General features: G+C 50.0%; 3 protein-coding genes across 14 annotated transcripts; 1 reads left to right on the top strand and 2 right to left on the bottom strand.

Moving 5' to 3' along the window:
- Positions 1–159: 159 nt before the first annotated feature.
- On the bottom strand, positions 160–3,894 carry STK16 (serine/threonine kinase 16). 4 transcript variants are annotated; one of them, XM_015111009.3, is made up of 8 exons: positions 3,573–3,894; positions 3,280–3,469; positions 2,173–2,392; positions 1,803–1,936; positions 1,514–1,634; positions 1,292–1,387; positions 749–870; positions 160–642 (listed from the first exon to the last, which is right to left on the bottom strand). In XM_015111009.3, the coding sequence occupies exons 2-8, from the start codon at positions 3,363–3,365 to the stop codon at positions 504–506; spliced, it is 918 nt and encodes a 305-aa protein (XP_014966495.1). In that variant the 5' UTR covers positions 3,366–3,469; positions 3,573–3,894; the 3' UTR covers positions 160–503.
- Positions 3,851–13,576, top strand: GLB1L (galactosidase beta 1 like). Of its 3 annotated transcripts, XM_001098786.5 has the most exons (17): positions 3,904–4,217; positions 5,721–5,862; positions 6,055–6,221; positions 6,451–6,601; positions 6,782–6,842; positions 9,907–10,001; positions 10,098–10,272; positions 10,359–10,417; positions 10,511–10,632; positions 10,742–10,782; positions 10,979–11,097; positions 11,410–11,484; positions 11,607–11,696; positions 11,822–11,935; positions 12,218–12,349; positions 12,448–12,663; positions 12,823–13,576. In XM_001098786.5, exons 2-17 carry the CDS (start codon positions 5,791–5,793, stop codon positions 13,096–13,098), a joined length of 1,965 nt encoding a protein of 654 aa, XP_001098786.3. In that variant the 5' UTR covers positions 3,904–4,217; positions 5,721–5,790; the 3' UTR covers positions 13,099–13,576. The 3 variants fall into 3 exon arrangements, with proteins under 3 accessions (XP_077813762.1, XP_001098786.3, XP_014966601.3); XM_077957636.1 differs by lacking the exon at positions 6,451–6,601 and having other exon boundaries at positions 3,851–4,217; XM_015111115.3 differs by lacking the exons at positions 9,907–10,001; positions 10,098–10,272 and having other exon boundaries at positions 3,905–4,217.
- Positions 13,527–20,872, bottom strand: ANKZF1 (ankyrin repeat and zinc finger peptidyl tRNA hydrolase 1). Of its 7 annotated transcripts, none has more exons than XM_077957619.1 (14): positions 20,798–20,872; positions 20,302–20,479; positions 18,412–18,524; positions 18,088–18,190; positions 17,770–17,963; positions 17,263–17,375; positions 17,021–17,168; positions 16,512–16,740; positions 16,167–16,322; positions 14,837–15,323; positions 14,564–14,675; positions 14,274–14,441; positions 14,056–14,141; positions 13,527–13,832 (listed from the first exon to the last, which is right to left on the bottom strand). In XM_077957619.1, exons 2-14 carry the CDS (start codon positions 20,447–20,449, stop codon positions 13,709–13,711), a joined length of 2,181 nt encoding a protein of 726 aa, XP_077813745.1. In that variant the 5' UTR covers positions 20,450–20,479; positions 20,798–20,872; the 3' UTR covers positions 13,527–13,708. The 7 variants fall into 7 exon arrangements, with proteins under 7 accessions (XP_077813745.1, XP_077813748.1, XP_077813750.1 ...); XM_077957622.1 differs by having other exon boundaries at positions 16,167–16,319; XM_077957624.1 differs by having other exon boundaries at positions 20,357–20,479.
- Between the last annotated feature and the right edge of the window lie 167 nt (positions 20,873–21,039).

Genomic DNA, 21,039 nt, shown 5'->3' with positions numbered 1-21,039 from the left:
AGAACTGTCCACGGCTAACCAACCTCCTGTGGAATGAAGTCACACCATTGCTGACTCTGCAGCAGTCCTCCTCCTTCCCAGGCAGTTCTCCTGGAAATGGCAACCAGACTTTGGGCCCCTTGCACCTCTTCTCTTACTCTAGGAACACTGAGACTAAGATCCACACCAATCTGCTTCCACTTTATTCTTGTTTATACATTCTCCTGCTCCCAGATTTGGAGGCAGAACACTATGTGAGCTCAACAGTCCTGCTCAGAGCCATGCTCCGTATCCCACCATTTCCCTTTTCCCAACCCCCACCCACTCCCACTCAGTAAGGCCCCTTGCCCAGGTTTTGCTCTTGGAAGAAAGCAGAAGAGCAGATGCAGGACTAAGATGATTGTCCTGACCCCGCTACCCCCAAGTGTAAGAGCAGTCCTGGATGGAATGGGTAGAGATTCCAATGAGGGATGGGAACCCTCTTTCTGAGGCACGAGGGGCCATCTTCTCAACCTGCTGCTTTTTCAGATTTGGGTAGTATGCTGGCCAGGAGCTGGGGGCTGCAGCGCCTCCAGCTGACTGAGGAGGAGAGGAATGTGAGGACGCTGATGCGGGTCCACGGTCATCATCGAGGCCAGGAGCTGCCGCAATGCTGAAGAATGCCTGTGGAGGGAGGAGTGCAGGGGGACTGGATGACACCTATCTGTCAACCCAGCTAATACCAGGGGGCAGTCTGAAGTACTTGATGCCCCATTCGTTGCTTGCTCACCTGGGGCTTTGTGGGATGCTGAGTTGGTTCTGCACAGCAAGGGCCACACTGTCACCCTTTTGGAACACCATGTCATAAGGGCCTTCTCCAAACATCATGGCATATAGCACGCAGCCTAGGGACTGAGCATAACTTGGTTAGTCCCTAGAAGGGGACCAATGGAGATAACATCGCTCCCCTTACTTCTGTGGTAAAAGACTACATAAGCTAAAAAGAATAAGCTGACCTCAGCCACATGGCACCACCAGGGCACAGAGAAACTGCCAGTCGGTTGGAGGCCTCCGCAGCCCCTGCTTAGCTTAGCCCCTGCTCTTCAGTACTGATACTGAGCTGTACTCACCTTGTTCGGGGCAGGGATTATACCACATCCGGTGCAACTGGGTACAGTATCAGTGACAGTTCCCAGGAAGGAAGTTGAAGTGGATGGGGACATACTGTGGTTCCTGGGGCCCCATGCAACAGAAACCAACGACCTACTCTACTCCACAGCAGGTACAGAGCCACAGCCCTCCCTACCCAGATACCCACCCACATGCTCCTCACCCAGACATCAGTCCGCTCATCGATGACACAGTGACTCTGCACAGAGAAGAGCTCTGGGGCTCGGTAGGAGATGGTGCACCGCTGGGCTGCCCAGTCCTGGAACAGTGATCCCAGAGCTCAAAAGTGGGGCACTCGTCATGGTCATGTGACCAAACTGGGGCATGCACCAGAAGGGGTGGGAATGGGGAACAGGTGAGAAAAGGAACCTGGAGATTTTTTTACCTGCAGGGTCAGAGCCTGGCGGGAGCCCTCCACATTGATGCATGCTTGATTCATAGAACCCAAGTCCATTAAAACTGGCTGCCCCTCATCTCCGAGCAATATATTGGTGGGCTTCAAGTCCCTGTAGGGAAGTAGAAGTGACCTATGAGCATCTCTGGACAGGAAGGCTGGAATCCCAGCAAGCAAAAGAATCATACAGGCTGTTTCTTGGGAGAACAGAAACCTCCCATTTCTCTTGGTAAGGCTCTTCCTCTGGGCCCCAGCAAGCATACAGGGTCCTCCCACTGACCTGTGGGCATAACCCTTGGCATGAATGGCCTCAAGGCCTCTGCAGATCCCCAGCAGCAGCCAAAGGATTTGATCCTCAGTCAGGAAGTTGCCTTTGTCCTTCAGCCTTTCTATCTCATTCCACAGCGTACCTCTCTGCAACACAAGTTTCCCTACAGTTGGAGATGTTTTTGGAGCCTCTGCTCCTTAGGCCTGATCCCTTCCCTATGTCAAAGCCTATCAGCCCTTTCATGATACACACCTCAAACTCAAAATCTAAAGTGGCCAAACCCAGGACATGGTCCCTGCTTCCTAACATGCTGGACTGCTCACATAGCCCATGGGTAGGTGGCTCTGTTGCAACCCCCTCCATAACCGGGAGTCTTTCTGACCTTGAAGAACGGTAGCAGCAGCCAGGCCTCATGCTTAGCACCCCGCTCCCTCAGACAGTAAGCCACGAGGCGAAGGATGTTTGGGTGACTGAAGAGGCGATGCATGTCGGCTTCTCGCTGGGCCTCCTCCCGGTCCTGCTGCTCGTGACACAGGATTCGCTTCAGGGCGTAGAAGTGTCCATCATGTAACCCTTCCACTAGGTCCACATAGCTGAACCCACTGTGGGCCAAAGGGGTCAATGAAGGGTCATGGTCATCTCCCACATGGCTAAGACCTAGCGAAATTTCCTGGTGGGGAGTGGGGTGTCCTTCCCATTTAGCAGAAACCCTCCCAAGATGTGGCTCTAAGAGAAATCTGAAGAATATTACACTGTGAGCTCCTCAGGAGCAGAGATACAGAAATCTTTGAGGTCCTATGGTCGTAATAGAGACCTCTGCACGTGACAGATGCTAAATAAATAATAGCCAACACTTTTTTTTTTTTTTTTTTTGAGACTGAGTCTGGCTCTGTCACCCAGGCTGGAGTGCAGTGGCCGGATCTCAGCTCACTGCAAGCTCCGCCTCCCGGGTTTACGCCATTCTCCTGCCTCAGCCTCCCGAGTAGCTGGGACCACAGGCGCCTGCCACTTCGCCTGGCTAGTTTTTTGTATTTTTTAGTAGAGATGGGGTTTCACCGTGTTAGCCAGGATGGTCTCGATCTCCTGACCTCGTGATTCGCCCGTCTCGGCCTCCCAAAGTGCTGGGATTACAGGCTTGAGCCACCGCGCCCGGCCCATAATAGCCAACACTTATCAAGTACTTAAGAACCACGCACTGGGTGAGACATTTTATACACATTATCTCATTTAATCCTCACAACTCCATCAGTGAGGGATGATAATCATCTCCATTAAACATATGAAAAAAACATGGTTTATCAAGGTCACATGAGGTGGATTTAGCAGGCCTGGCTCCAGAATCCACCTTCTTGATGCTGTGTAGCTAGGCTCTGTCAGGTGAGAGGAGATAGGGATAGGGATAAAACCCTTGTGCCCCAAGCACGTGCACACCGCTTTCCTTCAATGACCACAACCTTGAGGCCTAGTTAACTGACTTCCAAACACTCACCCCTCCCCCAGTTTCTGGATGAAGAGGTAGCGCTTATTGTCAATGATGACAGTTCCCCGAGAGCAGACACACAGCGCGTGGCCCATAATGTTTCAGTCATCCTCTTCAAGGACAGTCTGAGGCTACCGAAGAGCTCGTCCAGGGTGAGTGGGCTCTTCCAGGAGATGCGCTGGGGGCCAAGCGGATCATGCTGGAAAGAAAACAACGGCAGGGTCTCACACAGGTCCGGCACAATCTAGACGACTCATGAAGTACCAAGGCGGAGAGCTCAGGCCCAGGTCTCTGGAACCTACACTATTGTCTAGAGAAAATGGGCCTTGCTCCTTCGCCAGCTTCAAGCGGCGGGGGTCAGGGGCCTTATGGCCTCAGGATACACAGCGGCTACCGGGCCACTTCCTCCAACCCCAGCCCACCTTTGGGCAGGCCCCGCTCCCACACCCGTCGCGCCGCAAAGACAGAGCACAGCGTAGTTTCAGAGGACGTGCGAAGCTCACGCCCACTCCTGGCAGGGCCCACCCCCGGCCTAGGAGCCCAGAGTCTGGAATGGGCCAGCCTGCACTCCCCGACTGACCTGGCTCGGGACAGAGCGAAGCGCCACCGACCGGAAGCAGTGCTGACATCATCAGTCCGCGGCGGCGTAACGGCCCGCGGTATCTTAGCAACCGCTGGGCATCTGGAGGATGTGGGGGCGCGGAGCTGAGAGGCCCAGGGCGAGCTAGGTCTAGGGGTGGACGGGTCCCAGGACCCTGGTGAGGGTTCTCTACTTGGCCTTCAGTGGGGGTCAAGACGCAGGCATCTGCGCCAAAGGGGAGCAAAGCCGGGCTCGGCCCGAGGCCCCCAGGACCTCCATCTCCCAATGTTGGAGGTAGGAGGCTTCATACCTCCGGCGCTCTGGGGCAGAAAGCGGCTACTACACTGCAGCCCGGAGGGGATTCCAGGTAGGGGCGGGTCTGGTGGCCTGGTCTCCTGATCCCTTACAACCTTCCGGGCTCTGGCCTGTATCCCACTACCTCTACTCTCAGTGGTTAAGAGCTCAGGCTTGTGAACCAGACTTTCAGTTTCTAAATTGAGTGTTAATAGCATACTAGGTGTGTAACCTCGGGCAAGTTACTTAACCTCTCGGATCCTTACTTTTAGTAGCTGTAAAATAGGTATAATAGTACCTAATGTTAAGTAGCTTAACTGTGAGGCCAGACTGACTAGTTCAAACGCCAGCTCTGTTAACGTAGTTGTGTGACCTTGGACAGGCTACTTAATGTTTCCCTCCTTTCCTCTCCTCCTCTGTAAAATGGAAATGATAATTATCTACTTCATGGAGTTGTTTGAAGATTAAATTAGATGTACAGTGTTTAATACAATATCTGACACATAGCCTTCAGTACATGTCAATAAACAGTAATTATTATTACCCTGATCTTCACATCCCATTCTTGAGATTGTAAAGTCAAAAGAAAAGGAAATTCACAAGTTTCCAAGCCTTGGCACAAAGCAGTTGTCCTTAACATCTGTTGCTGAGGCAGGCAGGGTAAGCTGGAGAGGGGTGCACTTCCAAAGAAGGTGGAATGGCCAGGAGGGAATTGCTGTTTTGCTGAAACGGTGCTCTCCAGGAAAGAGGTCCTTCTCGTGACCTGGTTCCTTCCTTCCACACCCCGGATCACCCTGAAGATTTTCCAACAGTTTCCCTTGATTCTGAACCTGTTTTAGCCCTTTGGTTCTGACATTCATTCATCCAGATTTAACCTACTCTGTGCCAGACCCTGTGCTAGAAGCTGAGGATTTGAGATGAACAGGGCACTCCCTGTCTTCAGGGCCCCCAGTCAAGTAAAGCCATGCTTCTCGATTTCAAAGGTGCTTAGGATCACCTGGGAATCTTGTTAAAATACAAGTTCTGATTCTATAGGTCTGAGGTAGGATCTGAGGTTTTGCATTTCTTTTTTGTTTGTTTGTTTTTTTGAGATGGAGTCTCGCTCTGTTGCCCAGGCTGGAGTGCAGTGGCAGGATCTCGGTTCACTGCAACCTCCGCCTTCCGGGTTCAAGCAATTCTCCTGCCTCAGCCCCCACCCCCACCCCCACCCCCACCCTCGGAGTAGCTGGGAATACAGGCGCGCGCCACCAGGCCCGGCTAATTTTTGTATTTTTAGTAGAGACAGGGTTTCGCCCTGTTGGCCAAGCTGGTCTTGAACTCCGGACCTCAAGTGATCCACCCGCCTCAGCCTCCCAAAGTTTTGGGATTACAGGCGTGAGCCATCGTGCCCAGCCAGATTCTCCAGTTCTAACAAGCTCCCAGGTGACGTTGATGAAGCTGGTTCGTGAACTGCACTTTAACATGATGTAGAGGATTTTACAAACTAGTAGAGTAAGGGGGTGGCTGCAGGCTGGAGAGGAAGTCTAGGCTAACCGCCTGGCAACTTGAGGTGATCTCCGCCCCCTTGTTCGCTGAGGTTCCCTCCCAGGAATCCGACACGTGACGGTCTGTCCGCCGTCTCAGTCTAGAGGAGAGCTGTAAGCGCCATGGCTCCCAACAAGCCGTCCTGCCTTCGCTCCCTGCTGCTGCCGCTCAGCCTGACGCTACTGCTGCCCCAGGTAAGATGAGGCGGCGAACCAGCCGGCCGGTTGCGGTGACGTGGGATCAGATACGGCGGATGAGAGAAAGTCCAAAGTAACAACCAAACAACCGGCAGGGGTAGTTCCATCTCCTCTGCTCTTGGCAGGCGCTGACCCTGGACGCTCCCTCGACCCAGGCCTCTGCTGAGCAGCGTCTCTTTCTCTTTGTAGGCAGACACTCGGTCGTTCATAGTGGATCGGGATCATGACAGGTTTCTCCTAGACGGGGCCCCGTTCCGCTATGTATCTGGCAGCCTGCACTACTTTCGGGTACCGCGAGTGCTTTGGGCCGACCGGCTTTTGAAGATGCGATGGAGCGGCCTCAACGCCATACAGTTGTAAGAAGTGCTCGCAAGAGCCGTGGAGGGATGGGACCTACTCTTTCTACCGCCCCCTTAGAAAGGAGGTCGGGACAGGAAGACTGCCAGGACTCCTAGGCCAAGGGTGGGAAAGGGCAGGCCAAGACCTCCTTCCAACGGCTTCCTGGAGATTCCCTGCAAGGCCTGAGCCCTTAGGCCTCCCTGGCATCTCTCCACCTTGGGCCCTATTAACCTTTTCCTTTCTCAGTTATGTGCCCTGGAACTACCACGAGCCACAGCCTGGGGTCTATAACTTTAATGGCAGCCGGGACCTCATTGCCTTTCTGAATGAGGCAGCTCTAGCGAACCTTTTGGTCATACTGAGACCAGGACCTTACATCTGTGCAGAGTGGGAGATGGTGAGTTAGCTGGAGAAGGGATAGAACCAGTTATCCTTGTGCAGTTCCTAGACTACTCCCATCTGCCCACACCCTAGGGCCATCTCCAGCACTATACTCAATTCCTTCGCTTCCTACCTTCCCCACCACACCCCACAACAAAACCTACATGCTTCTTTGTTCTCTTTATGTTTGTCTCAGGGGGGTCTCCCATCCTGGTTGCTTCGAAAACCTGAAATTCGCCTGAGAACCTCAGATCCAGGTGAGTTGAGACAAAAGATTTAACACAGAAGCAAGTAAGTAAAAAGGGCCATTTGGGTGCCAAAAGCAGAAGACACCATTCCCAAATTGGAGGTCATCATTCATCTACCAAGTGTTTCCGTCATACCCAGCAGGATGCTAGAAACTGGGGGACCAGACAGACCCCCATCCTGTGCTGTAGAGCTTATAATATAGTGGAAGAAACTGATTTAAAAAAAAAACAAAAAACGGCTGGGGGCGGTGGCTTATGCCTGTAATCCCAGCACTTTCGGAGGCCAAGGCGGGTGGATGACCTGAGGTCAGGAGTTTGAGACCCACCTGGCCAACATGGCAAAATGCCATCTCTACTAAAAATACAAAAAATTGGCTGGGCGAGGTGGTGGGCGCCTGTAATTCCAGCTACTTGGGAGGCTGAGGCAGGAGAATCGCTTGGGCCCAGGGATTGGAGGTTGCACTGAGTCGAGATGGAGCAACTACATTCCAGCCTGGGTGACAGATCAAAGAGACTTTGTCTCAAAAAATAGAAAATCCTATCAGCTGTATCATCACAAACATTAAATTTAAGTGCTTTTTATCACCCCCATTGCCTCCACCCTGGTCCAAACCATCTCTCTCAGCTGGCTTATTTTATAGCTTCCTAACTGGTTTCCCTTGTTTGCCCTCTCTCCCATACAATCTGTTCTCAGTAGAGCAGCCAGTGTGATCCTGTTCAAATATAAGTTTAAAGATACATCTCAGATCTTGTCATTTCTCTGCTTAAACCTCTCCAGTAGATTCTCATCTCATTCTGAATATGAACCATAAATTCCTTAATGTGGTAGGTCCTACACAATTGGCCCCAGTCACCTCCTCGACATTATTGCGTTTCTCCCCCATGTTCACTCTGCTCCAGCCACAGTGGCCTCATTGCTGTTCTTCAGACCCACCAGGCCTTGGGCTTTGAGGCCTTTGCATGTGGTGCTCCTTCACCACAAGCTTCCTGCAGAAGTTACCTTGGGGAAGCCTTCCTGGTTTCTCTTTTCTCTCTATATACATACATATATATATGTATGTGTATATATATATACACACACACACACATATATATATATAATTTTTATTTTTTTTGAGACGGAGTCTTGCTCTGTTGCCCAGGCTGGAGTGCAGTCACGTGACCCTGGCTCTCTGCAATCTCCGACTGCCAGTTTCAAGTGATTCTCCTGCCTCAGCCTCCCAAGTAACTGGGATTGCAGGCACCTACTACCTTGCCTGGCTAATTTTTTGTGTTTTTAGTAGAGACAGGTTTTCGCCATGTTGGCCAGGAAGGTCTCAAACTCCTGACTTCAGGTCATCCACCCCCACCTTGGCCTCCGAAAGTGCTGGAATTACAGGCATGAGCCACCACACCTGGCCACTCTCTCTATATTTTAGGCTCCCCATATACCACCATTCTTGTTTGTTTGTTTTGAGATGGAGTTTCGCTCTTGTTGCCCAGGATGGAGTGCAGTGGTGCAGTGTCAGCTCACTACAACCTCTGCCTTCCGGGTTCAAGTGATTCTCCTGCCTCAGCCTCCTGAGTAGCTGGGATTACAGGCACGCGCCACCACGCCCAGCTAATTTTTTTGTATTTTTAGTAGAGACAGGGTTTCACCATGTTGGCCAGGATGGCCTCAATCTGTTGACCTTGTGATCTGCCTGCCTCAGCCTCCCAAAGTGCTGGGATTACAGGCATGAGCCGCTGCGCCCAGCCTTACCACTGTATTTTATCCTCCTTCCTTGCTAGGGAATACAATATTTTATGTTTTATTATTTTATCTTTTTGAGATGGAGTCTTGCTTTGTCACCCAGGCTCGAGTGCGGTGGCATGATGTAACCTCACAGCAGCCTCCGCCTCCCAGATTTAAGCAATTTGCTTGTCTCAGCCTCCTGAGTGGCTGGGGCTACAGGTGCATGCCCACCATGCCCAGCCAACTTTTATATTTTTAGTAGAGACGGCATTTTGCCATTTTGGCCAGGCTGGTCTCAAACTCCTGACCTCAGGTGATCCGTCCACCTCAGCCTCCCAAAATACTGGGATTCCAGGCATAAGCCACCATGCCAGGCCATGTCTTTTTTTTTTTTTTTTTTTAAGAGACAGGGTTTCACCACGTTGTCCCACTGGTCTCAAACTCCTGGGCTCAAGTGATCCACCTGCCTCAGAGTCCCAGAGTGCTGGGATTGCAGGTGTGAGCCACCACACTCAGCCAGGAATAGAATATTTTAAATTATTGTGTGCATGAAGCAAAGTTTGTGTACATTGAACCATCAGAAGTTAAAGGGTCAGATGTGGAATTTTCCACTTGTAGTATCATGTTGATGCTCAAAAATTTCAAATTTTGGAGCATTTAAAATTTCAGATTAAGGGTACTCAACCTATATAATAATGTTTTAATTGCTTATTTAAATCACCCGCATTGTCAGTTACATCAGGGTACAGGTCAGACATTCTACATTTCTGTGAACTCCCATGCTACTTTGTACCAATCTCAGGTATAAGTTGATTACATAATAAGAGCTCTAGGCTATGTATTTAACATTTTTCTTATGTTTATTTTTTGTGTAGATACCATTAAATTCACATAAGCATCTTACTTTTTTTCTCTGTCGCCCAGGCTGGAGTGCAGTGGTGCAATCCCCGCTCGCTGCAACCTCCACCTCCCAGGTTCAAGTGATTCTCCTGCCTCAGCCTCCAGAGTAGCCGGGATTACAGGTGCCCACCACCACACCCGGCTAATTTTTTGTTATATTTTTAGTAGAGACGGGGTTTCACTATGTTGGCCAGGCTGGTCTTGAACTCCTGATCTCGTGATCCGCCCGCTTCGGCCTCCCAAAGTGTTGGGATTACAGGCATGAGCAACCACGCCCAGCCTACATTTGTTTTTAAGAGACACTACTTTAAGGTTTCCTATGTTCAAATTTCATTGACAGGCAAACATACAAGGTGCTTAGGGTTAGGAATTTCTTGACAAGAGTCATTGCTTCCCATATTTAGTGGTGAGCAAGTGTGATGGTAGCCCCTAACGCAGAAGCTCTGCTCCTTCTTTTAGACTTCCTTGCCGCAGTAGACTCCTGGTTCAAGGTCTTGCTGCCCAAGATATATCCATGGCTTTACCACAATGGGGGCAACATCATTAGCATTCAGGTACAAAGGGGAAGTGACTGGGGCAGGGGAAAGAGGTACAAGGGGTCCTGGACCTCAATCCCATAGCTGGGTTCCACTGTCCCTCCCCTTTGGCAGGTGGAGAATGAATACGGTAGCTATGGAGCCTGTGACTTCAGTTACATGAGGCACTTGGCTGGACTCTTCCGTGCACTACTAGGAGAAAAGATCTTGCTCTTCACCACAGATGGGCCTGAAGGACTCAAGTGTGGCTCCCTCCAGGGACTCTATACCACTGTAGATTTTGGCCCAGGTCTCATGCAAGGGCTGGGAGTGGAGTCTGGGGAGGGGACACCTCTTCCACGATATTTATCTTTTTCTTTTGCCTCCTTTTCACAGCTGACAACATGACCAAAATCTTTACCCTGCTTCGGAAGTATGAACCCCATGGGCCATTGGTGAGGGGCCAGAGGGGAATCAGTGAATCAGGGATAGGAATGGGTCCAGCTTAGTTCCATCTCACTCACAGCTTCTTTCATTTCACACTCTAGGTAAACTCTGAGTACTACACAGGCTGGCTGGATTACTGGGGCCAGAATCACTCCACACGGTCTGTGTCAGCTGTAACCAAAGGACTAGAGAACATGCTCAAGTTGGGAGCCAGTGTGAACATGTAAGTAAAGACACTGGGGGCAATATGAATCTGTAGCTGGGAGTTGGGGATGAAAGTTAAGATTCAGTGAGTCAGCTTTTACCTGTTCCCCCACCCTCTCTCACTTCAGGTACATGTTCCATGGAGGTACCAACTTTGGATATTGGAATGGTGAGTCCAGATGGTCCCTGGGATGGAAGCAGGGAGGTAAGAAGGAATTAGAATCTAAGGGCCAGATGGATTAGGATGTCTAGAAGCTGAATATGGCCACCACTGCCCCCTCTGATGGCAAAATTCTCTGCATGAAGCATGCTTAGTAGTGCCTGTCATCTGAAATAGATGTTGAATTAAATTGGCTCAACTTCAGGTGCTGATAAGAAGGGACGCTTCCTTTCAATTACTACCAGCTATGACTATGATGCACCTATATCTGAAGCAGGGGACCCCACACCTAAGCTTTTTGCTCTTCGAGATGTCATCAGCAAGGTACCCTACCACTTCATTAAGCGCCAAAGGCTTTTATTAATTTGGAGGAAGGGAGTGCCCACATTGTAAAGGGATCCCATAAATTGGTGGTTATTGTCTGGGCCACAGAGCCCTCTGAGCATCCCACTGAAGCATTTCCCATTCACCCAAATGGAACTATGTGTGAAGACACACAGGTGTGCAAAATTACTGAGCCTCCATGACCCCTGAAGCCCTTCCCTAGGCCCCAGGTTAGGAACTCTGCCCTAGAGTCTTGGAATAGGTATTGTTTTCTGTGGTTTTCCTATGGCTCCTGAGAGAATTTGGGCTCAGTTCCAGGAAGTTCCTTTGGGACCTTTACCTCCCCCCAGCCCCAAGATGATGGTTGGACCTTTGACTCTGCACCTGGTAAGTTCCTCCACATCTTTTCTCTAGTATCACACCTTTTTTTTTTCTAGGTAGCCTATTCTTTTTTGTCCTCTATCCAGAAACTTCCCTGATATTCTGATTCTTCTCCCTTATTCTAATAGGTTGGGCATTTGCTGGCTTTCCTAGACTTGTTATGCCCCAGTGGGCCCATTCGTTCAATCTTGCCAATGACCTTTGAGGCTGTCAAGCAGGTAAGGCATAAACCCACATCTGGTGGAGATGACAACCTCCCTCAACAGCTACAGCCAAAAGTTCCTTGGCTATAGCCACAGTGTCCTCTTTTGTTTGTCTGAAGTACTCATTCTTCCACACCCAGGACCGTGGCTTCATGTTGTACCGAACCTATATGACCCATACCATTTTTGAACCAACACCATTCTGGGTGCCAAATAATGGAGTCCATGACCGTGCCTATGTGATGGTGGATGGGGTGAGAACCTAATTCCAGGCCGTAAGCCCCAAACTCCTCCCTTCCCCAGGAAGCATTAGCCTTAAGTTCCCCATATTTACACTTTTCCATCTGCCTGCTCACATTTGCAGAGGGTTCCAGGGATAAGCTGGGATGAGGAAGAGTTTAAGGATAGAGTTCTAGAATAGATGGGTGATAAATGGCTACATTCTCTCTGCCCTCCAAATAAGTATCCTAATGTGGTTTCCTATGCAGTGGCTAAGAGCTAACGCTGAGCCTTGCTATCCTATCTCCTATCCACAGGTGTTCCAGGGTGTTTTGGAGCGGAATATGAGAGACAAACTATTTTTGATGGGGAAAGTGGGGTCCAAACTGGATATCTTGGTGGAGAACATGGGGAGGCTCAGTTTTGGGTCTAACAGCAGTGACTTCAAGGTGAGCTAGCTTTGCCTAGTTACATCCCAGGGCTTGATTAAGGATAGCTTGGCCTCAAAGCTTAGTGAATGATGACTTTTCATTTTCCTTCCCTACAGGGCCTGTTGGAGCCACCAATTCTGGGGCAAACAATCCTTACCCAGTGGATGATGTTCCCTCTGAAAATTGATAACCTTGTAAAGTGGTGGTTTCTCCTCCAGTTGCCAAAATGGCCATATCCTCAAGCTCCTTCTGGCCCCACATTCTACTCCAAAACATTTCCAATTTTAGGCTCAGTTGGGGACACATTTCTACATCTACCTGGATGGACCAAGGTATTGCTAATGGTGGTGGTTTGGGTAGCGGGGAGGTAAAAGAGAAAAATCACAGGAGGGGAGCAGAAAGTCCTCTGATTAGAAACCCAAAAGGGTATGATTCTACCCCTGGAGAGCTGACCCTTTCTTTTCCCCTCTTTCCTGCTCCCTATTCCCCAGGGCCAAGTCTGGATCAATGGGTTTAACTTGGGCCGGTACTGGACAAAGCGGGGGCCACAACAGACCCTCTACGTGCCAAGATTCCTGCTGTTTCCTAGGGGAGCCCTCAACAAAATCACATTGCTGGAACTAGAAAATGTACCTCTCCAGCCCCAAGTCCAATTTTTGGATAAGCCTATCCTCAATAGCACTAGTACTTTGCACAGGACACATATCAATTCCCTTTCAGCTGATACACTGAGTGCCTCTGAACCAATGGAGTTAAGTGGGCACTGAAAGAAAGGTAGGCCGGGTGTGGTGGCTCACGCCTGTAATCCCAGCACTTTGGGAGGCTGAGACGGGTGGATCACCTGAGGTCAGGAGTTCAAGACCAGCCTGGCCAACATGATGAAACCCCGTCTCCACTAAAAATACAAAAATTAGCCGGGTGTGATGGTGGGCTGTTTGTAATCCCAGCTACTTGGGAGGCTGAGGCAGGAGAATTGCTTGAACCCAGGAGGTGGAGGTTGCAGCGAGTGGAGATCGTGCCACTGCACTCCAGCCTGGGTGACAGTGAGACTCCATCTCAAAAAAAAAAAAAAAAAAAAAAAGAAAGGTAACCCTTGGACCTGGGACATGGAGTGGGCAGGATCCCTTGGTGCTGGCCATGGTGACCATAAGGAACTAAAGGCCACAATGCCTCTGAATGTAAGTACAAGTACACATTCCTTGCCAAACTTTATTGTGATTAAAGTTCCAGAGACAGTACCAGCTCCACATGCCTCTGTGGCCCTGTCTTTGCCCTGGTTCCCGAGTGTCCTTCACCCCCATCTTCCAAATAACCTCTGGTTTCATGGGGATGAGAAAACCTAGGGCTGTTGTGAATGTGCCCTCGAGCTGTAAGAGATCAGGAAGAGGGCCTCCCTGCCTGACGGCGATGATCCTGGAGGCAACGTGTGGAGCAGAAAGAGAAGTCGAGGTAGTGAAAGGGAGTGAGGCCTTGGAGGGATGCCCCACAACTCCAGCAGCGTCTGAACAAGAGGAAGAAAAATGGCTGGACAGGTACCCCAGAAACTTTCCAATCCACGCTCTCCCAATCCCTCCTCCTGCCATTTCTATTTTCACTGCAGCATCTGCCAGAACATCTCAAATCTCAACAAGCCTTCTGAATACTGTGCAGGTACTCATTTCACCTGCTCCCAATGGTCCCTGCAACATTACAGTACACCCACTCCCTCATCCCCCGCCCCATACCGAGTATTGACGATTGCAGAGTCAGGGATTGGAGGGGTAGGGGCTCCCAACTGGGCAGCGAGTCGGCGATCTGCAGCCAGAGCTCTCTGAGGGAGACAAGTTGTGTTAAGGACAAGGCCCCAGTGGTGAGCAGGGCACCAAGAGGTGAGAGCTGCACGCTGGGGAAGGGGCTAGACCAAAGGAAGCCTTTCCATGGACAAGAGAACCTCCAGTCTCACTTTCTCTTGGTCATTGAGGGCGGCAAATCGCCGCTGCTCTTCTCGTTCACGCTCCTCCTGCTCCTGCTGCCTCCGCTGCTGTTCCTCCCGTTGCCGCCGGGCTACCTTCTGCTCCCTTTTCCGTGCAGCCTGCCGTGCCTCCATTTCTGGTGTCAATGGTCCTGGCACCTGGAGGATTTCAAATATAAGACCCTATAAGCTATCCTTGGTAAAACTGCAAGAAGTAGAAAGGATCTAGCCAGGAATGGTGATGTGTTCCCACTCTGCTTGTCCCTCCTATTCCAGCTGACCTGAGCCTTGTTGTAATCATAGGCATCTGGATTCTTCTCCATGAACCTTCGGAACTCATTACGTGTTGATTTGTCAGCCGCAACAGTGTAAGGTGGCTGGGCCCGAGAGTCCCTAGGCGCAAAAACTCCAAAAATGGGTTTAACTTGCCTCCTGCCTTTCCTAACATCACCCAACCAGACCAAGAGAATATTGTCAAGTAGTCAGTGCCAACTTTAACCTCCAAATTATCCTCTCTATACCCAAAATGACTCAGGATGGGGACCTTTACTCACTGCACAGTGGGGTCGGCACCTGCTTCCAGCAGCAGACGAACCACTGAGCCTCTGCCAGCTGCAGCTGCTGCATGCAGGAGAGTAAAGCCACCGGAGCCCAAGGGGGCACTGAGCAGAGACAGAATTCCAGGGTCTGCAGGGCTGGGTGTTAGCTGGAGCTTCAGCACTCCAACATCTCCAGCTCGGCAAGCAGCAAGCAGTGCATCCCAGAGCTCTGGCTGACCAGGGGCTTTGGCCTCATCCAGCAAAGGACCCAAGGGGGCTGCAACTGCCTGGGATGACTGTGCAGAAGGCTCATCTTCTTGAGGTTGCTGGAGAAGAGTCCGATGTGCCCCAGCCTCCTGGTCTCGGCTTTTCTCCTTCTTATTCCTTTTTCTCCTTCTCCGCTTGGGCAATACTTCAGACTCACGAAGATCCAGAGTCCCCACAGTCAACTCTACTAACTCCAACTCTACCTGAAAGCCATCTTCTCCCTCTGACCCTGAACCTAGGGAAAAACCTGACATGTGAAATCCATCTAGGGAGTTCTCAGAGGGTGGAAGCAGATGCATAAGAATGAAAGCCTGAAATGAAATTGTTTTTGTCACTCAGATAAAGTAGCACATCAAGAGTTGAGTCCATTATATCACATGCAGAAATGAGACTCTCAGCCCAGACAAGAACAAGTCGCTGGACTCTCCCTGTGAGCAGCCTTAGGATGCTACACAATAGAGGAAAACATGGAAGCAGCCCTCAGCCTCAAACCACAGCATCCAATCAAAGATAAACTATGTGAGATCCATGCAACACATGCACGCATCTGCTCCACGCGAAGACTTTCTTAGCTCTGGGGAAACATCCATAACAAAAGAGATAATAGGCCAGGCGAGGTGGCTCAAGCCTGTAATCCCAGCACTTTGGGAGGCCAAGGTGGGCGGATCACGAGGTCAGGAGATCGAGACCATCCTGGCTAACACAGTGAAACCCCGTCTCTACTAAAAATACAAAAAATTAGCCGGGCATGGTGGCGGGCGCCTGTAGTCCCAGCTACTCAGAGGCTGAGGCAGGAGAATCACGTGAACCCGGGAGGCGGAGCTTGCAGTGAGCAGAGATTGCGCCACTGCACTCCAGCCTGGGCGACAGAGCGAGACTCCGTCTCAAAAAAAAAAAAAAAAAAAGAGAAAATAGATTTGGAAAGGTCACTAAACATGTCTCAGTAATTGCTAAGATACAGACACTGTGTGGGTGTGTGTTTAAATAAGGAAATGGGTCAGTTATGAGAGTAGAGAATTTGCCACTGCATTTTTAGGACAGAAGCTCAGATCTGACAGTTGCCAGATAGTAATCAAACCCTGTTTGGGAGATTCCTCATTCTGCCCAAGTGCTTCCTTTTCATCACTGCAGATCTTTCTTATTTCTTCCTCAGTAGGCTTCTTTCTCTCCTCTCTTACTGTTTTCCAGTGTGTCTGAGGTAAGTGCAGTCTGACTGCTTCCCGAGGGTCGTCTTCTGCCATAAAACAAAAGATTTTTCTCAGCCTTATCTGAGGAGAAGCTAGTGCAGATTTCTCTCAATGCAGATGTAGCTGGGCTGCAGTGCAAGGCTTAGAAAGTCCTCTGGATATACCAATGAGAATGGAGGCTTAGGTTGGAGAGAACAGGAAGGTCTAGGGAATTGGGATCTGGAGCAAAGGCTCACCATAGATATGCAAAGTGGTCAGCTTATGGAGCACACGCTGTAGCTCTTGGAAGGTGGGTCTGCGGGTGGCGAGGGGGATATCCCAAAGTCGGGGATCCCCCCTTTGCAGGGGTGCCCCCTTGCCTCCAAAGAACAAAGACCGGCCAGAGCGGGGAGCACGCAACAGTATTGTACCAGCCTCCTCCAGCGCCTTAGCCCAGCCTGGCCCTGCCAGCATGTCACGAACATCCTAAAGAAGAGAGTAACTCAGTCCTGCATACCTTCACTTGGTATTTTTAAATCTCCAACTAAAAAAATGGCCCACAGAAGTGCAAGGAGTGGAAAGTAGAGAATAACACGGAGAAACAATGAGAGGACTAAGGCTCCTGGGGAATCCCTCATCTACCTTTGTCTACCTATAATGAAAATTGGAAGGATATGAGTCAAAAACCTTCCTACTTAACAAGTGAGTTGAACTGAGATGCAAAGAGTATGGATCCGTACCACCCGATCTAAAAGGCTTAACTCACCTTATATAGTGTGGCTTCATTGTAGCGCCTCAGGCTGGCTCCAGCAGAGCGTGATGGCCCACCCCGGGCATCCCGAAGCCCCTGGGCTGTGCCCCGCTTGGCCCGCACCGTATAGCGGTGAAAGGTTTTGTGTGTCACCACTTCTCTTCTGTAGACAGCACAGACTCAGTACTGGAGACCAGCTGGTGCTCCCTAGCTAACAGGATCCACTCCATCCTTACCCCCATGCAGCACCCTCTCACCCTTGAAATATGGCACCAGCAAAGTGCCCAGCTGCAGCCATGAGCACCACGCAGTCTCTGGGACCTCTACTTTGCAGGTTCTGTAGCAACAGTTCTGCCTCTCCTGGGGGATCCTTGATGACAGAGAAGCATCAGAAACATATCTGTTGCATTCACTGAGAGCAAGAAACGAAGGGCCAATATTCACAAACATTATCTCGTTTAATATTACCACTCTGAGACTTGTTTCCATTTGACAAGCAAGGAAATTTGAGGCTTGGAGAGGTAGTTAAGATGAAGTGGTAGAATCACAATTCAAACTAAATTGGTTTGTTTCCAAACTTAATTCCCTTAAACTTAATCCTTCCACAATTCAGGCCAGTTTCAATCCAAAACTATGTTGTCAAGCGTGATACCCACACCCAACAGGAAGGAAGAGAAGCAGGGAGAAATGCACTAGGCTAAGGGAAATCTAGGCTGGGTGTACAAAAAGCTGGGGTTAGCCATACAACCTGTACTGTCACTTGCCTGATGAGGGCCTAGGACACAGCGGTAGGCATAAAGAAACTGGCCCTGGGCATTCTGGAAAAGAACACGATGAGGGTAATAGCCTTGGGGTTGGCTAAACTTCTCAAATGTAGCCCTCTCCTGATCCAGTGTCTGCAAGTCCTCCTCACTGGCTGAGTCTGAGTCTTCTGATCCCGAGATGCTGGAAAGATATCCTGAGGACAGACAACACAAGATACAAAGTTTGGTACCCCATCTTTGTTCTTTCCTCAAACTCTAAACTAGTGCTTTCTTATACCTCCATGTCCTACTCCTACATAGGCCCCTACCAATCATCACCTGCGGAGCTCTGCTTTTCAAAGTCCAGGGCAGACAGGAGAGGCTTGTCCTTGAGACGTTGCTTTAGGTTAAACCGATGCCAGTCAAGCTTATAATGTTCCCTCTAGTACAAAGACAAAGAGTGAGATAAAGGTAGAAATATGCCCCAGCCTGGCCTTGTGTACTGGCCAAGACCAGTTATAGAATTCTAGGAAGTACGACCAGGTAACACCGACTGCCTCAGTCAAAGCATGGACCTTTATGAAGACAAATCAAATGTCTACCTCTCCGCACCCACCATTACACTTTTGCTTCTAACATCTAGCTCTGCACCTGACCTATTACCTGTTCTTGGTGGTTCTGGAAGGTTTGGTCACAGGATGAACAGAATAACTTGTCTGAAATATCCACAGGACCCTGGAGTAGCTTTATTTCTGGGCTTTCTCTCTCCCCTGAGCCTAAATAAGGGAAGAGGAATTAGACATAGAAAGGGAGCCCAAATCCACAGTGGCAAGAATTATATTCAGTGTGTGATATACAAAGCAGAGGAGGATACAAGAGATGGCATGATACTGCCTTCAAGGAATTTACATTCTAGTAGTCATGAAATAAACAGTACAGCAATCACTTAATGCAATAAACATGCTTCTGAAAAGATGTATGTAAAATGAATGGAAATAAAATTGGCCAGACGCAGTGGCTCATGCCTGTAATCCCAGCACTTTGGGAGGCCGAGGCGGACAGATCACGAAGTCAGGAGATCGAGACCATCCTGGCTAACACAGTGAAACCCCGTCCGTCTCTACTAAAAATACAAAAAATTAGCCGGGCTTAGTGGCAGGCGCCTGCAGTCCCAGCTACTCAGGAGGCTGAGGCAGGAGTGAGACTCTGTCTCAAAAAAAATAAATACATAAAAAATAAAGTAAAATGAATGTAAATAAAAGCTGGCCCTGGGCATTCTGGAAAAGAACCCGATGAGGGTAAAAGCCTTGGGGTGGGTTAAACTTCTCAAATGCAGCCCTCTCCCGAGATCCAGCCAATGCAAGTCCTCCCCACTGGCTGAGTCTGAGTCTGAGTCTTCTCTAATTTTTTTTTTTTTTTTTTTTTTTTTTTTTTTTTTTTGAGACGTGGTCTTGCTCTGTCACCCAGGCTGGAGTGCAGTGGCCGGATCTCAGCTCACTGCAAGCTCCGCCTCCCGGGTTCACGCCATTCTCCTGCCTCAGCCTCCCGCGTAGCTGGGACTACAGGCGCCCCCCACCTCGCCCGGCTAGTTTTTTGTATTTTTTAGTAGAGACGGGGTTTCACCGGGTTAGCCAGGATGGTCTCGATCTCCTGACCTTGTGATCCACCCGTCTCGGCCTCCCAAAGTGCTGGGACTACAGGCTTGAGCCACCGCGCCCGGCCGTCTTCTCTAATTTAAATTAGCCAAACAGATTGTTTAGGCGAATCCTAAAGAAAATAATTTCGGTTCGGTTTAAAATTATTTTTAACTGTACAAAAACCACTTCCCAAATGCTATTTTTTAAAGTTTACATTTCCAATTAGTGTACAGTTTGTCTAAGAAGAGGTGCAAGAAAAGATTTAGCCAAACTAGAGTTACACAAAACAGGCCCGACACGGTGGCTCAGGCCTGTAATCTCAGCACTGCGGGAGGCTGACACAGGCAGATCACTTGAGGCCAGGAGTTTGAGACCAGCCTGGCCAACATGGTGAAACCCCGTCTCTACTGAAAATACAATAATTAGCCGGGGGTGGTGGTGCGGGCCTGTAGTCCCAGCTACTCGGGAGGCTGAGGCAGGAGAATCACTTGAACCCGGGAGGCGGAGATTACAGTGGGCGGAAATCGTGCCACTGCACTCCAGCCTGGGCGACAGAACAAGACTCTCAAAAAATAAAGCTATACAAAACAATAATACATTGTTTTATATTCAGCAAAAAGGAATAATTTGAGTGGCGCCCGGTTAAATGTGGAATATATCTGAGAACTTTATCTCTACAAAGTTTAAAATGTTTTTGAAAGGAATGGTGTTAACGTGAGGAGACATATGCGATGGCAAAAAGACTTGTTTGAAAACAAGGGCTGTGCTGGAAATTACCCAGAGATTAAGTTAATTTAATCAAGCAGAAAAATCAACTGGCCTCCTAAATTCGGGAATACCAATAAGAATGTGTTCCCTGAACGAGCAAAACGCTCTAAGGAGCCCTGTCACGTTTCACTGAAACCTTCCCGGATACCTGAACAGGAAGTACGCGGAGCCCGGGCCAGAGCCTCCCCAGGCGCGTGGCTCACCAGGCTCAGGCCCTGAAGGATCGGAGCATCCGCGCTGAGGTCAAACAGGGAGATCGACGCAGGAGCCTGGGCTGCATCTGGAGCCGGCGACATGGCTGAGCAGAAATTACTTAGCAGCAGCTCCTGGAGTAGAAAGCGTGTCAGAAACAGAGCTCCTGCAAATGAGATCCTACTGCTGCGTCTCCTGCCTGCCTGACTTCGTTTCTCCTGCACCGCAAGTATTCTCGTCCCTCATCCTGCTACCAGCGGTGAGATGAATATCTTGACCCCAGTCCGGTTTCTCAAACCCCCAGGCTCGGCCCACAAAAGAATGAAATGGGCATCCAGCTCCCAAATCGAGTCCAACAGAGTTAAAAATCACTGAGGTTGCCTAGCCGAACTGTCTTCGTTACCCATGCGACCAGCAATGACTGGCCCACGTAAACTCGCCCACGCCCTTACAAGCCGCACCAAACGTCCCGGGAGCTGAGCGGCACGCAAGTCCTCAAGTCGACAGCCGGATTTCTGCAGCACAACAATCCCCGTCACTACGGAGCAGCGAAGAGGACAACCGGCGGCGTCCGCACCTGAGCCCCGCCCCACGTACAGCACACTATTGGGCCGCTGACTGTCCAAGACCCGCCTCGAGCCTTTAGTCTCATCCCTGAAGCCAAGAATTGGCAGTTGTGTCTCCACCCCCCGTG

Source organism: Macaca mulatta, chromosome 12 (assembly GCF_049350105.2).
Source record: "Macaca mulatta isolate MMU2019108-1 chromosome 12, T2T-MMU8v2.0, whole genome shotgun sequence".
In the NCBI taxonomy this organism is placed as follows: domain Eukaryota; kingdom Metazoa; phylum Chordata; class Mammalia; order Primates; family Cercopithecidae; genus Macaca; species Macaca mulatta.
The sequence above is the reverse complement of the archived record's forward strand: the minus strand, read 5'-3'. Positions and strand labels throughout refer to the sequence as shown.

Excerpts from the sequence above, each read along its gene's own strand:
- STK16 (XM_015111009.3), bottom strand. The coding sequence starts at position 3,365 with ATGGGCCACGCGCTGTGTGTCTGCTCTCGGGGAACTGTCATCATTGAC. Across the intron at positions 2,393-3,279 it reads ATCCAGAAACTGGGGGAGGG|TGGGTTCAGCTATGTGGACC; the intron begins GTGAGTGTTTGG and ends TTTGGCCCACAG. Across the intron at positions 1,937-2,172 it reads TGCTGCTACCGTTCTTCAAG|AGAGGTACGCTGTGGAATGA; the intron begins GTCAGAAAGACT and ends CTTGTGTTGCAG.
- GLB1L (XM_001098786.5), top strand. The coding sequence starts at position 5,791 with ATGGCTCCCAACAAGCCGTCCTGCCTTCGCTCCCTGCTGCTGCCGCTC. Across the intron at positions 12,350-12,447 it reads CTAACAGCAGTGACTTCAAG|GGCCTGTTGGAGCCACCAAT; the intron begins GTGAGCTAGCTT and ends CCTTCCCTACAG. Across the intron at positions 12,664-12,822 it reads ATCTACCTGGATGGACCAAG|GGCCAAGTCTGGATCAATGG; the intron begins GTATTGCTAATG and ends CCTATTCCCCAG.
- ANKZF1 (XM_077957619.1), bottom strand. The coding sequence starts at position 20,449 with ATGTCGCCGGCTCCAGATGCAGCCCAGGCTCCTGCGTCGATCTCCCTG. Across the intron at positions 17,964-18,087 it reads TGAAAAGCAGAGCTCCGCAG|GATATCTTTCCAGCATCTCG; the intron begins GTGATGATTGGT and ends GTCTGTCCTCAG. Across the intron at positions 14,142-14,273 it reads CCCTCAATGACCAAGAGAAA|AGAGCTCTGGCTGCAGATCG; the intron begins GTGAGACTGGAG and ends TGTCTCCCTCAG.